Source organism: Podarcis gaigeae (assembly GCF_964106915.1).
Source record: "Podarcis gaigeae genome assembly, chromosome: 1".
NCBI lineage: Eukaryota > Metazoa > Chordata > Lepidosauria > Squamata > Lacertidae > Podarcis > Podarcis gaigeae.
Genome location: NC_139678.1, coordinates 5,556,689 through 5,571,232, shown reverse-complemented (window position 1 = coordinate 5,571,232; position 14,544 = coordinate 5,556,689). Strand labels below are relative to the sequence as shown.

The window sequence follows — 14,544 nt, the reverse complement described above, 5'->3', positions numbered from 1 at the left end:
AAGCGGCTTAGTCATGCTGGCCACATGATCCGGAAGCTGTACGCCAGCTCCCTCGGCCAATAAAGCAAGATGAGCGTCGCAACCCCAGAGTCGGTCATGACTGGACCTAATGGTCAGGGGTCCCTTTACCTTTACCTATTCCATAAACATGGGATAGAGATAACGGCTCCTCAGCTCTGATATTTCCTGGGGTTTTTTTTTTTTAATTGGGTTGGCTTTTGTTTTTTGTTTGTTTTTTTGAAGGTCAGGTAGCAGTTTATGGGAAAGAACTCTTGAGACCCTCGAGATCGACTGCCAGTCAGAGTAGACAGCAATGGACCAGGTGGATGGATATACAGTACGACCTGCATATGTAGGTATCGCTGAGGCTGAAACAAAAAAAAAAAAAGCATCTCCACTTCTACAGAGGCTTCCAAAGGTGCAGCCCATCCAAGCTAACATCAACCAGGGTTGCTGCCTAAGCTTACCTTAGATACGGCTGACTAAATCAAATAGATCAATATTGCCCTTGGGTACCAGCTGGTTTTTAAAAAGCCCCCATAGCAGTAAATTGTTTCAGGATAGGAGATCACTGGGGGGCAAGTCAGATTAGGCAATCATGCAAGCTTGGAGGACAATCACTTTAATACACACTGTTTCCTAGCAGTTACGGGAACAGCCATAGGTTTCTAGAGAAGTGAACAGGAAAGTAAGGTGCAAGCTTGCAGGGGCAGTATTTAGTGCAATATTTGTTCAAACTTCATGGGAGAGAGACATTTGGAAAGGCAGCCCATGTTAAAGACATCATCCAGAATGCCAGCTGTTGCAGGTGTGTCCTAAGACATAACTTAGCAGGAAACCTTGCAACGCACCCTAAAGCTTAAAAATGCCAGATTCTGTTTTATTCTGTAGGGCTTCCCTCAAACCAGTGAGATGCAAGAACAGAGAACAAACATGTCCCACCAAAGCACAGAGAAGATGTGGGATGGAGAGTTAAAAATATGAACAGAAGGTTTGAACAAAAAAAATTCCTTCCAGTAGCACCTTAAAGACCAACTAAGTCAGTTCTTGGTATGAGCTTTCGTGTGCATGCACACTTCTTCAGATAATCTTCAGGTATCTGAAGAAGTGTGCATGCACACGAAAGCTCATACCAAGGTATCTGAAGAAGTGTGCATGCACACGAAAGCTCATACCAAGAACTGACTTAGTTGGTCTTTAAGGTGCTACTGGAAGGAATTTTTTTTGTTTTGACTATGGCAGACCAACACGGCTACCTATCTGTAACTAGAAGGTTTGAAATTAATCATATTTATTGTGAATTCAACCACATACTGAGAATGTTACATTTCAGGAATCCATCGACAAATGTACCCTTTAAAATGTGAATTTATGCTGTGAAAACATTACAGTATTGCTCTTGCTCACAGAGAACCCTCACAGCTTACGTTTGTTGTATTTTGCATCAGACAGCTTGCCAGGGAGATAGTGCCAGGATAACTTGACTAATTAAGTTCCGATGAGACGTTGGAGACAGGTGCGTTTTCACCTGCATGCACCAAGCAAAGGCAATTGCAGCATGGTCATGTAAGAAGCAGCTCAGTTCTACTGCCGCTGTTTTATCGTGATACTGATCTTGTTGTTGCACCTTCTGTTGCTAGATGGATGGCCAGAGTCTCTTGAAAATCATGCAGGTAGTTGTATTGCTGCAAGGGAAAGCAGGGTGGATAAGCTGCAGTACCTGTTCTCTAATCACAGATGCTAAAATGAGTAGAAGACAGTTGTGAAAGGTGGTTGACCCCTTCCTTTCTCAGGTTCTTCAAAGTGTTGTCTGTTGGGAGTGCAGGTTCCTAGAGTCTCTTTCAATTTCTCCTCCCTCCCAGCTGAACTTCCTAAGAGAGACCAGGTCCAGGATCCTCCTAATCTGCTCACATGTCCTTGATTTTTTGCAGTTCATTAAATGGCAAGCTCCCTCAAAAAGAGGATAATGGGAGATGCTGGGTAGGATTCACTAAACCAGCACCATCAGCAGAAGTCTGGTGCAAGGACTTCCACTTGTGCAACAGGAATTTCCCGCCCTCTCCCCCTGAAATTGGCTTCAAGGGGGTCCAGTGAACATCCCACAGAACAGCACATGGAGGAGGATAGGAAAGGGGGGGGGGTTGTTCCAACTGGGAAGCTGCAAGGTATGGCCTTGTGGTCAAGAGCAGAAATGGTGAATTATGGATACTGTCACCAGCAGCACTGATATCCTGCTTTAACTCTTAGAAAGCCAGGAAAGATTTTCAGTGCCAAACAAAACACTGCCTTTAGTCAGCTGTTGCCCTTTAACTTGTCCTCCCACTACCAAGCCAGCCCATCATGGCCTTCCCTCATACCTTTATGGTTTGGATAGCTCCTGAACCTCTCAAGTCTCGCAGGCTGTCTATAGCCTGCTGTGGGCCTATTGTGTCAGATATCTGAAGCAGGAGACAAGCTGCTACTGTAAAGTAAGAAAAAGGAAAAAAAATCCAAGAGATTTTCTGCTTAAGGAAACCAGTTGTATTTAGTGAGGAGGCAGAACCTGCTTGAAAGCCTGAGTGAATAATAATAATAGTAATAGTAACGATGATGATGTTATAATTTCTACCTTGCCCATCTGCCTGGGTTGCCCAAGCCACTCTGGGCAGCATCCAAAATATAAAAACACAGTGAGACATCAAACATTTTAAACTTCCGTATACAGGGCTGCCTTCAGATGTCTTCTAATAGTCATGTAGTTGTTTATCTCCTTTTCATCTGATGGGAGGGCATTCCACAGGGCAGGCACCCTCTGCCTGGTTCCCTGTAACTTCACATTAATATGTTTTAAGATTGCAAATCCTATATGCGTTTACCTGGGAGCAAGTCCAACTGTAACATACTAGAGGACATAGGTTCACAATCAGATGGATTTATGCAGGAAAATGCCAATATTAAACTAATTAATGCTTTTAGAAAAAGTATTTACTTACTGAGACAGGATCTTCCAAGCCCTCCATAACAGCTGAAAGTGGGGAAAAAAGGATTGGGCATTTTTTTTTTCAAAAACAGAACACGTACAGTGGTACCTTGGGTTACATACGCTTCAGGTTACATACACTTCAGGTTACAGGCTCCGCTAACCCAGAAATAGTGCTTCAGGTTAAGAACTTTGCTTCAGGATGAGAACAGAAATCATGGGGCAGCAGCAGGAGGCCCCATTAGCTAAAGTGGTGCTTCAGGTTAAGAACAGTTTCAGGTTAAGAACGGACCTCCGGAACAAATTAAGTACTTAACCCGAGGTACCACTGTACATGGTGATAGTATCAAGAGTCACAATGAACCAGCTCTGTCTTGTTCCAGAAAAAGGTTTCCAATCTGATATTGAGAGGTAGTATCCTTAACACAGCCACCCCAAACCTGGTACAGTTCAGGTGTTTGGGCATTTGACTTTCATCAGCGTCAGGTTGGGGAAAGCTGCCCTGACATAGGCTTATTCAGGGCTCCGTGTAGCTCTGTGTTTCTTGAGCTCCCCTTCAAAAGCCCAGTCCTAGCCTATGATAACTGTATAACGGCTCTCCAGTTTTCTTATAATGAACCCTTATTGTTGCATAGGACAGAAGCTTCTCTGTGGCACCATTTTTTAAAGCTAAGCGAATCTGGGTGCCGCATGGGAGAGTGCTGGAAATCTTTTGAATGCTGCCTTTAAGCTTTTTACACTCTGCACTTCAATCGGGAGAAAGCCGCACTCGCAGAGCTCAGGCGATGCTGGATTTCATCAAAGACGAAGAAGAAGAAGCTTCTTAGAGCAAAGGCAGGATAAAATATAATTACTAAAAGTCTAAAATCAAATCTTGGGAATGGCACACATCTTCCTTCTCATTCTGACTTTGCAAGCTCACTGATGATGATGATAATAATAATAATAATAATAATAATAATAATAATAATAATAATAATACCTTTATTGTCAATGTACAACCTGTGTACACTCAATCTCATTGCACTCTGTGTGCTTGTCGCGCAACACACACAACACACCAACCCCAAAAGTCAGTTGCACTATATTATTTTCTGTTCAGCAGCCTAACAGTCCATGGATAGAAACTGTTTTTTAGCCTGTTGGTACGACTGATTATACTTTTATATCTCCTGCCCGAGGGGGGTAGAAGATTAAAGAGGTGCTGGCGAGGGTGTTAATTGTCCCTGAGAATTCTTCTTGCACTTTTCCCTAAAGCAGGGGTCAGCAAACTTTTTCAGCAGGGGGCCAGTCCACTGTACCTCAGATTGTGTGGGGGGCCAGACTATTTTTTTTTGGGGGGGGCAAATGAACGAATTCCTATGCCCCACAACTAACCCAGAGATGCATTTTAAATAAAAGGACACATTCTACTCATGTAAAAACACGCTGATTCCCGGACCATCCACGGGCCGGATTTAGAAGGCGATTGGGCCGGATCCGGCCCCGGGGCCTTAGTTTGCCTACCCATGCCCTAAAGCATTCAGTTTTAGGATTTTCTTGATTTAGGAAGATTCTCTAGGATGGGGCACACCTGCATTTTATTTTGTCCCACCTACATGGGAACGGTGGCAGCATTCAAGGGGGTGGCAGAAGCTAGAAGGCAAATTTCTGAACTGTGGTGTTAGCAGGAAACTTTGGTGGGTGTATACAGGTTGTGACCATCTTTACTTGTGGAGAGAGGACAAAAGACCTGGCACACTGGAACTCACTGTATTAAGGTTTTCCGGTCGCCTTCGAGGCAGCTCCTCAGTTCCTTTAGAATCAGGCAGCATTTGGCTATGTCTGGAGTGTCTCCATCAGGTATAGGGTGATGGTGCACAGCAATCCTTTGGCTCTGATATGCCTCGAGGAGGTGTGGGACACGGTACTTTGAAAGCTCTCCTCTGGTACAGAGGACAAAGACATCCTGCACCCCATAGCTCTTCAGTTCATCTGCAAAGGAATGAAGCTGTTCGCCTTGTTAAAATGCTACACGAAACCATAAAAGCCTTGTGAATCCTAACTCAGAAAACAATTCAAACTGACTTTACAACAAGGAATTTGTGCGTTCCATGACCTGATTATTAGGCAATCCACGGTTGCTCGCCTAATAAAGCTCGCCTAATTTTAGCAACTGAAATTGCAGCACGGCCCTGGAATTTGATACTATGGCAGGGTGGAATTAGTGCTCGGCTCAGGATACAAGGAAAATAAATGTTCCAAGGAGAGCAGCAACATTTAATAATTTTTTGATTAACTAATTTTTTAAAAAATGATCAGTAAAAAGGTGTCCCCCAATTAGACAGTAAATTCTTAAAATGCTTAAATCATTTTTTTAATTGTAATTTTTTAAAAATTAAAATGTAAAAGCAATTCATTTAAAATAAAAATCTTAAATCATTCTTAAAGCAATAACGTTATACAAACTGCAGGTGGCAAATGCCATCTTAAGAGCTATTCTCTCAAGTGAAAGGGAAGAGGAAATGTCGCTTCTGGAACCTTTTATCAGGAAAGATGTTACACAAAGAAGGGGAAAAGGAAAATTAAGAACACCAAAAGTGCTTATCCCAGAATCCTATGCCAGTTGCAAGGCATAAGAAATGGGAAACTTGGAGCAACCAGGCATTGAAGGAAGGCTGAAAGATCCCCAGGGCATTGATATATAATTACCTATATCTTTCTGAAGGCTTCTTCTAATACTTTTGAATCGGCAACCTAAAATGAAGCAGTGTGGATGCATGAAAGAACATATCAAGTACTGCTAGAAATACAACAAGTATTTGCTAAATACAAGGCATCTATGTCTATTTTCCACCAACAGGCCACCTTATTCAGTTATGTTTCATTTTACTTCACATGTAGTGACATAGGCAGATTAATGTGGGGTGGGGTAAGTTAAGATTCCCCCCCCATCAAATGAATGAGCTTTTAAATAAGTTTTTAAGCTGTTATTGCATACCTGGTAGTGAGCAAATTCCCAGAAATTGGGAATAGGTTGGTGATAGGGCTAACCTACAGAAAGAAAGTTAAAAACCTTTACAATGGCATTTAAATTTGCAAATTTGCAATCAGCAAGCTCTCTTTACAACCACAGGTCTGCTACATCGTCAGCAGGAAAAGAGTTTAAAATCTAGCTCACAACTTCTCTAGGTGTCCTTTTCATTGCACATGCATAGTTTGTGCTCATGATGCTATCGGGGTGGTTACATGTGACCCCATTTTCAACACTGTTTGAGCCTGCAACAGTTCTGGGGACAGTCACACTACTTCATTTCCAGCCTATTACACAACATCCTGCTGAAAACCTGTAATGTTTTATATCCCAGAAGTTTTAGCTGATCTTTGTCCCAGTATTGTTGTGCAATAATGTGGAAGGAATGGGGAAGGCAGGTTGACAAGAGGAGGAATGACCGCGGGGAGGAATGCTGCGAGAAGAAACGCCATGGTGCATCTGCAGCAGTGAACCGGCTGCCTTCCTCTGCCCCAGCTGCAACAAAACATGTCTCTCCCGCATCAGTCTCTACAGCCACAGCAGGCGCTGTAACTCTCCAACCATTTGACTTCACCCTCAAAGGCGCACTCCTCCATTGTCTCCTGAGACAGATGAATGCCAACAACAAATTGAGGAAGCACCACAGAACAAGCTAAAGCAGAGTAATACAACCACTCCATGCATCATTATTGTGCAAAGAACATGTTGCAGAACACACCCACAATATAAAAAGACTAGTCTGGAAAGGCCCTCAGAGATTCTTCAGATGAAAGGATTTATGATCCTGACCTGTGGAGGGACATTCAAGTTGCAAAACATAGGGGTATATAAGAAGGTATGTTTAACACAATCTGGAAATTACAAGGTTGTGGCTGATCAATTAGTATGAAATAATTTTGGAAGTGAGAGAACCTTGGGCAGCCACCCAGGTGAACTGTGGGTAACATCTGGGGTACTGCCTATTCTACTGAATAGCTTAAAAGAGGGGAAGCTCCCCTTACGATCCAAGGGTATAACGGATTTCCACTAAACCCATTGATGGTGTACTACTGCAGTTTTCTTGATTTTCTTTTCTGTTACAAATAATCTCTGCAGCCAAAAGGAGAAATGTAAAGTATGCTTTGGATGGTTATAAACACAGGGTACCTGCATTCAATGCAAAATGGTAAAGCTGCTATGACATGGGTCGGCAAACTAAGGCTCGCGGACCGGATCAGGCCCAATTGCCTTCTTTATCCAGCCTGTGGACGGTCTGGGAATTAGCACGTGGATCGCCAGCATACGGATCACCAGTGCATGCATTCTTTCTCCTTCCCTCTCCCTCACACAGTGGCGCTTTTCTCCTCAGGGACGGAACAATCTTGTCCCATGCTGGGCGCTGTCAATGGTGGGAGTTGGCTTGCCCGCCTCAGCAGGGTGGCGCTGTGAAGGGGGCGGATGACACCGGCTGCCAGCCGCATTTTCCTCCTGCTCCCCCAGTCCGCCCTTCCTTCTTTCCTTCTCCAAGCCCCTTTTCCACGCCGCTTCCTCATGTGCTTTCTTTGTTGCTACCTGCCTCCCTCCTTCACGTACCTATGGGACCGCCTCTCCTGGTATGCCCCGCAGAGGACCTTAAGGTCCACAAAAAACAACACTTTGGAGGTCCCGAGCCTCAAGGTTAGTTTGGTCTCAACTAGGGCCAGGGCCTTTTTAGCACTGGCCCCGACGTGGTGGAACGCTCTGTCACAAGAGACTAGGGCCCTGCGAGACTTGACATCTTTCCGCAGGGCCTGCAAGACAGAGCTGTTCCGCCTGGCCTTTGGTTTGGACTCAGTCTGACCCTTATGTTTCCCTCCCCTTTTGGTTTTGATCTATGGGCTACTTTTAAAATGAGGCTGCATTTTAAATTGCATTTTAACCTGTATTTTAAATTGGTTTTTTCCCCTATTATGTTATTACTGTAATTTTACTGGTGTTAGCCGCCCTGAGCCCGGCTTTGGCAGGGGTATAAATAAAATTTATTATTATTATTATTCCTCCCATGGTGTTCAGGCAGATTGCTGCGGTGGCCATGGATTGACGGGCGGCTCTATCTTCTCCGCAGTGCCTCTTGGGAAGCAGCAGCAGCAGCAGGTGGTGGGTAAAAGCCCCAGCGATGCTCCAGTTCCCCTACCTCTGTCTGTGGCTCCTCCGCCAACACAGCCTCCTACCCTGCCACAGCGCCTGCCTAGCTGGAGAAGCCCAACTGCAGCTATTGGGGCGACAACTGGGACAAGTAAAGCGAAGCATCTTCAGGCCTCTTTGCGGGCGGGCGAAAATCGTTCACCCCCCCCCCAATATAGTCCGGCCCCCAACAAGGTCTGAGGGACAGTGGACTGGCCCCCTGCTGAAAAAGTTTGCTGACACCTGTGCTATGACTTAGCAACTTGTTTGGCAGAATGTGCTGAAAAGTGGCCATATTATACCCATCACAAGGTAGGTTATCCCTGCCCCTTGACAAGGCAGGTTCAGAGTGTAGGTGTTTCTTCTAGATTCAGCACACAGCAGAAGTGACCTCTGTAGCACAGAATGCCTTTTATCAGCTATAGCCAGTTCACCACCTGTGGCTACTTTTGGACAAAAATAGTCAAGTCGCAGTCCATCTACGCTCATACAATGTTCTGATTGTATTACTGCAATGTGTTGTTGTGGAACTGCCCTTGAAGACAGCTCAGAAGTTTCAAACAGGACAAACTTGTTGTTGGCATCTGTCTGTCTCAAGAGACAATGGTGTGTGGCTCGGGGTGAATTCATTAGCAGCACCAAAGTGTCCTCTCCGAGGTGCATGCCTGGGCAGTGTGTATGGAGGTCCTGAGCTGCCCAGATGACAAGACACACATCCCAGACTCATTGATGTGGTCCAAAGGAGAATAGAGCAAAATGTTTGGTACCAGCTTGGCTGCAGGAGGCGTACAAGGTTTCCTGGGGACTCCACTCCAATCAGCCACAACCACACCTGTGGCAATGTTTGTAATATTCAATAAAAGAGAGTTCCCGGGGCTTCCCCGGGAGACGCCTCTCACATGACACCTGCTACTCGTCTCCCGTGATTTTCATTCCTACAAGGATGAGTGTTTTCCTTATCTTATATGGCCTACTTTCACAGATTAATGAACCCCATCTGCCCCTCACTTCCCTCTGCAGCATGTGCAGAAACCCACTCCTGGTCGCGTCCGCTCAATCCGCCAGAGCCTGTCTTCGCATGCAAGGGAAGTCCCTAACTCAATGTGGGTTTGGGACTCATAGGCTACCATCACCTGGTTTAGCTGGCCAGTCGAAGCTGTTCCTGGTGTGTGGCCGCTGTTGCATACTGCCAGGAGCCACAGGCGAGAGCCGAGTGCAGGGGTCCCAAGGTGGACAAACTGCCCCAGAATGAGCACAGCTACCCCTCCCCTAACACCCCATATGAAGAAAATTAAGCAAGCTGTGAAATGTGGCTAGTGGCCAGAATACTGAGCTGCTCCAAAGGAATTCTGGAAGGGGTCCCCTGAGGAAATTTGGACCTACCAGGATACTTGAAAGGGTACCTGTTCTTCCTCTGAGGGTTCTTCGTCCGATGAGTCGAACTCGTTTGCCTGCATTGCAAGATTTTACAGCATCAGCCCACAACTCAGTTGTTCCGCCTGGCCTTTGGCTTGGAGCCAATTTGATTCCCTCCCTCCCTCCCTCCCTCTCTTTTTCTTTTCTTTTCCTTCTCCTCCTGCGACGAGGCTACATTTTAATATTTTAATGTTCCATTATTTTAATGTTGTATTTTATTTTTGTTTTTAAGTTGTAATCATTCTTCTTGTTTTTCTTATTGTTTGTAAGCCGCTCTGAGCCCGGCCTTGGCTGGGGAGGGCGGGGTATAAATAAAAAATTATTATTATTATTACTGCACACACGACACCTCGGGGTACAAATCAACTTCTCCATCCCTCACGTCTAATAAATTGTCGATACCTGTATAGCTGCTTCATGACTATTGTTCATTCTGGCTGCCAGGAAATGTATCATGAAAGGCTACAGATAACTGGCTGCCATCCGCTAAAATTAGGATTGCAACCTGTCCACCTAATACCTCGAGCAGAATTGTGGGGTGTTTTTTTTTTACATATCTACCCTTATTGTGACATTTAGTCTAGTGACATTTCCTCCAGCATTTAAGCTGAAAATAAGGACACAGTGTCATCACAGGGTGGTGGGTGAGGCAGTTCCTGGCGTCAGAGGTGATGGAGCAAAGATTTAGGGTGGCCATGGGGTCTACTTTACAGAGAACTGTCCTCTATATCGGTTTTAATGTATCTATGTGGGGTTTATTGCCTGCTTGGTTGTAAGTTACTTTGGGTTGCCCTGGGCTAAAGCAATTAAGAAATTTAATTAATAATAATATATGAAGCACTGTTTGGTTTAAAGCAGGCATGGCCAAACTTGCCCCTCCAGCTGTTTTGGGACTACAGCTCCCATCATCCCTAGCTAATAGGACCAGTGGTCAGGGATGATGGGAATTGTAGTCCCAAAACAGCTGGAGGGCCACGTTGCAGACACCTGGACAGCAGAACAAACAGGTTTCTTGGGTCACTCACCCAGTTTGCCCCCACTAGGATAAAAGGTTACAGTTTTGACCATTTAATTATACTGTCGACTTTCAGATGTTGCAACTGTACATTTAAATGGCCATGTGCAAATGTTACGTGTGCCCTCGTCCTATTTTTATTTGGCATTGCGGAAGTGGCCACCCTCCAAATGTAATTGGTGACACTGCAAGGGGATATAAGAGCGGAGAGACGAGACCACGAAGGGCTGGGATATATCCAGCCTCATATAACCAACATTTGTTGTTGCTGTTTAGTCGTTTAGTCGTGTCCGACTCTTCGTGACCCCCTGGGCCAGAGCACGCCAGGCACTCCTGTCTTCCACTGCCTCCCGCAGTTTGGTCAGACTCATGCTGGTAGCTTTGAGAACACTGTCCCACCATCTCGTCCTCTGTCGTCCCCTTCTCCTTGTGCCCTCCATCTTTCCCCACATCAGGGTCTTTTCCAGGGAGTCTTCTCTTCTCCTGAGGTGGCCAAAGTACTGGAGCCTCAGCTTCAGGATCTGTCCTTCCAGTGAGCACTCAGGGCTGATTTCCTTCAAAATGGAGAGGTTGGATCTTCTTGCAGTCCATGGGACTCTCAAGGGTCTCTTCCGGCACCATAATTCAAGAGCATCCATTCTTCGGCGATCAGCCTTCTTTATGGTCCAGCTCTCACTTCCATACATCACTACTGGGAAAACCATAGCTTTTACTATACGGGCCTTTGTTGGCAAGGTGATGTCTTTACTTTTTAAGATGCTGTCTAGATTTGTCATCGCTTTCCTCCCAAGAAGCAGGCGTCTTTTAATTTCGTGGCTGCTGTCGCCATCTGCAGTGATCATGGAGCTGAAGAAAGTAAAATCTCTCACTGCCTCCATTTCTTCCACTTCTATTTGCCAGGAGGTGATGGGGCCAGTGGCCATGATCTTTTGTTTTTTTGATGTTGAGCTTCACACTTAAGGCTAATTAATGGATGATGGGGTTAAGACCATGGAATAAGCTATCCTGCCAACCTTCGCTAGATCACTTCCCCTCACCTTGAAAGTAATAAAGCTCTTGGGTCTCCCACTTTCCACCTTTGTATGCTTTATTATTATTATTATTATTATTATTATTATTATTAGGGATTGAGTATTTCCCCTGATTATTCCTCCTGCACGAGCCATAAATCTGTGTTGAAGGAATGGAGTGGATTGTGTTAATGATATATTAAAACTGAGTACCTGCATACTGTATCATGCATTTCATATAACTACCCCAACCCTGACTTTAATATTAAACGCTTTAATTGTTTTTTGTGGGTTTGCTCTTTTACAAACCTGGAGAATTCTACCCAAGAGCACAATAGAAAATGCTGCAATAATAACAATTAATAATACAGTAATAGCAGTTCCCACAGAAATGGTTATAGCAGAAATAAATCCCTTTACCAAAGGGTTTTTGTTTTGGTGTTTTTGCCACCATCCTCCTGGAGGTTCTGCTTTTCTAGAAGCGCCAATAATTTGTGGGTCTTGGGAGCTACAATCTTATAAATTGGGTAGAGTGCTTTTAATGCATCCCCAACTTGGGGTTTTTTTTTAGGTTCCTTACGTGGGTTTTTGTTTACCTGTTTACTTGCAAATCACTCTGGGTCACCTTGGACAACATAAAGTGACCGACAAATGTAATAAATAAATAAATTATATATATGTGTGTGTGTGTGTATATATATGTATATATATATATATATATATATATAATTTATAATAATATTACACACACACACACTATTTATTTATTTATTACATATAAATATAGGTCCCACAAGCCTGTGAGAGGCGCATTAACACTGAATAATTTTTGCCTTCTGTCTCCTTTCCCTCCCTATCCCCCTTAATTTCCAATGTGCCGGGTAACGCTGAGGTAAGTTCACTCTGCACATGCTCAGAGGCACCCTTAAAGCGAACGGCGTGGAAAAACGAGATTGGTACGGGGAGGCGGGGAGAGGCTGAGAAGAAAGGGATCCCATTCGCCCCGCGCTCAGTCCGTCACAGAAGAACGAGGTGGGGGCAAAGCCCCTTTTTCCCGCCCAAAATACAGAAAACGGCGCAGGATTGGCAGTTCCCCTCCCGCTCTCCTGCGTTGCTAGGATACAGCCTCCCCTCACCTCAGCTGCGCGGACTCGCGCCATCCTCTCTGCTGAAAAAAACAAATAAACCGCCGCCGGCCGCCAACGGTTTCGAAAGAGAGAGCTCGCGCCGGAGCCGAGAATGCGGATTGGCCCTTTTTTCTACCGCCCCTTTGCCAGCGGCCTATCAGCCGGCGGGGAATAAACAAAGCTCCCGCCTTGCTAAGGCTTCTTGGAAGGACGCTTCTTATTGGACAGTGGGCCTTGAAGAACCCGCCCCCGCCTGCTCTTAACTCAAAGCGGTTTACAAGTATAAAACAACCAAAAACGAAAAGATAACAGCACATAATTAAAATCCACAATGAAATAATTTCGGTTTTTCACATTAAGTATCAGTGAATTTTTTTTGTTTAAAAGGTAGTCACAGCATCATATTAAAATTCCATTAAAATTAAAAATATACATTTCATTATTATGTCATATTTTTCTATGATTTCTCATAATTCAGTTGCAGAATCAGTTGCTATTGTGAAATGCACATGATTTTCAGGTCCCTTTCTAGCACAGAGGATCTAAGATAGAAATAAGGCAATGTGTTAATTCCATGTTTTTATGAATAAGGGATTTACAGTATTCCTTGGAATGCTCCCCTCCTACTGTCAATGGACAACACAGCCCTATACGTGCCTACTCAGATGTAAGTCTCGCTGAGTTCAACAGAGCTTCTTGTTGTTTAGTTGTTTAGTGGTGTCCGACTCTTCGTGACCCCCTGGACCAGAGCACGCCAGGCACTTCTGTCTTCCACAGCCTCCCGCAGTTTGGTCAAACTCATGCTGGTAGCTTCGAGAACACTGTCCAACCATCTCGTCCTCTGTTGTCCCCTTCTCCTTGCGCCCTCCATCTTTCCCAACATCAGGGTCTTTTCCAGGGAGTCTTCTCTTCTCATGAGGTGGCCAAAGTATCGGAGCCTCAGCTTCAGGATCTGTCCTTCCAGTGAGCACTCAGGGCTGATTTCCTTCAGAATGTAGAGGTTTGATCTTCTTGCAGTCCATGGGACTCTCAAGAGTCTCCTCCAGACCAGAATTCAAAAGCATCCATTCTTCGGCGATCAGCCTTCTTGATGGTCCAGCTCTCACTTCCATACATCACTACTGGGAAAACCATAGCTTTTACTATAGGGGCCTTTGTTGGCAAGGTGATGTCTCTGCTTTTTAAGATGCTGTCTAGGTTTGTTATTGCTTTTCTCCCAAGAAGCAGGCATCTCTTAATTTTGTGACTGCTGTCACCATCTGCAGTGATCATGGAGCCCAAGAAAGTAAAATCTCTCACTGCCTCCATTTCTCCCCTTTCTATTTACCAGGAGGTGATGGGACCAGTGGCCATGATCTTAGTTTTTCCCTTGTAAGTGGGTACAGGACTGTGAGGGGAAAAAGGGAGTTTTAGTAAAACACGACTGCAGCAGTAGAGGGCACCCTTGCTTTATAAATGCAAAACGCTCTTTTTAAAAAATCTGCTTTGTAAAAATTAAGTTTGTTAGCATCACATTATGCACTTGCAAAATAATAATGTGATCAATAAAGCACCACTGACGGTTAGCCTTTTGCACATCATGTACTTGAACAGCAGGGTGTAAAAACTGAAATGCTTTATACCTACCTACATGAGCCTGTTTGTTTCCTCCTTTGTTAAAAAAATGTTACTAGAATCAGCATCTTAGAGTTTGAAGGGACCCCCGGCGGTCATCTAGTCCAACCCCCTGCAATATAGGAAACTCAGCTAAAGCATCCAGAAAAGATGGCCATCCAAAAACCTCTGCTTAAAAACCTCCAAGGAAGGAGAGTCCACTACCTCCTGAGGGAGACTGGCGAACAGCCTTTCCTGTCAGAAAGCTT

At 44.7% G+C, this 14,544-nt stretch overlaps 1 protein-coding gene across 9 annotated transcripts; it reads right to left on the bottom strand.

The window, feature by feature from the left end:
* Nucleotides 1-1,274: 1,274 nt before the first annotated feature.
* CDKN3 (cyclin dependent kinase inhibitor 3) lies at nucleotides 1,275-13,172 on the bottom strand. Of its 9 annotated transcripts, none has more exons than XM_083737708.1 (8): nucleotides 12,692-13,172; nucleotides 9,518-9,565; nucleotides 5,940-5,992; nucleotides 5,651-5,695; nucleotides 4,711-4,933; nucleotides 2,973-3,004; nucleotides 2,358-2,458; nucleotides 1,275-1,685 (listed from the first exon to the last, which is right to left on the bottom strand). In XM_083737708.1, the coding sequence occupies exons 1-8, from the start codon at nucleotides 12,997-12,999 to the stop codon at nucleotides 1,599-1,601; spliced, it is 897 nt and encodes a 298-aa protein (XP_083593834.1). In that variant the 5' UTR covers nucleotides 13,000-13,172; the 3' UTR covers nucleotides 1,275-1,598. The 9 variants fall into 9 exon arrangements, with proteins under 9 accessions (XP_083593834.1, XP_083593833.1, XP_083593840.1 ...); XM_083737707.1 differs by having other exon boundaries at nucleotides 2,358-2,461; nucleotides 12,692-13,125; XM_083737714.1 differs by having other exon boundaries at nucleotides 9,498-9,565; nucleotides 12,692-12,831.
* Nucleotides 13,173-14,544: the final 1,372 nt, after the last annotated feature.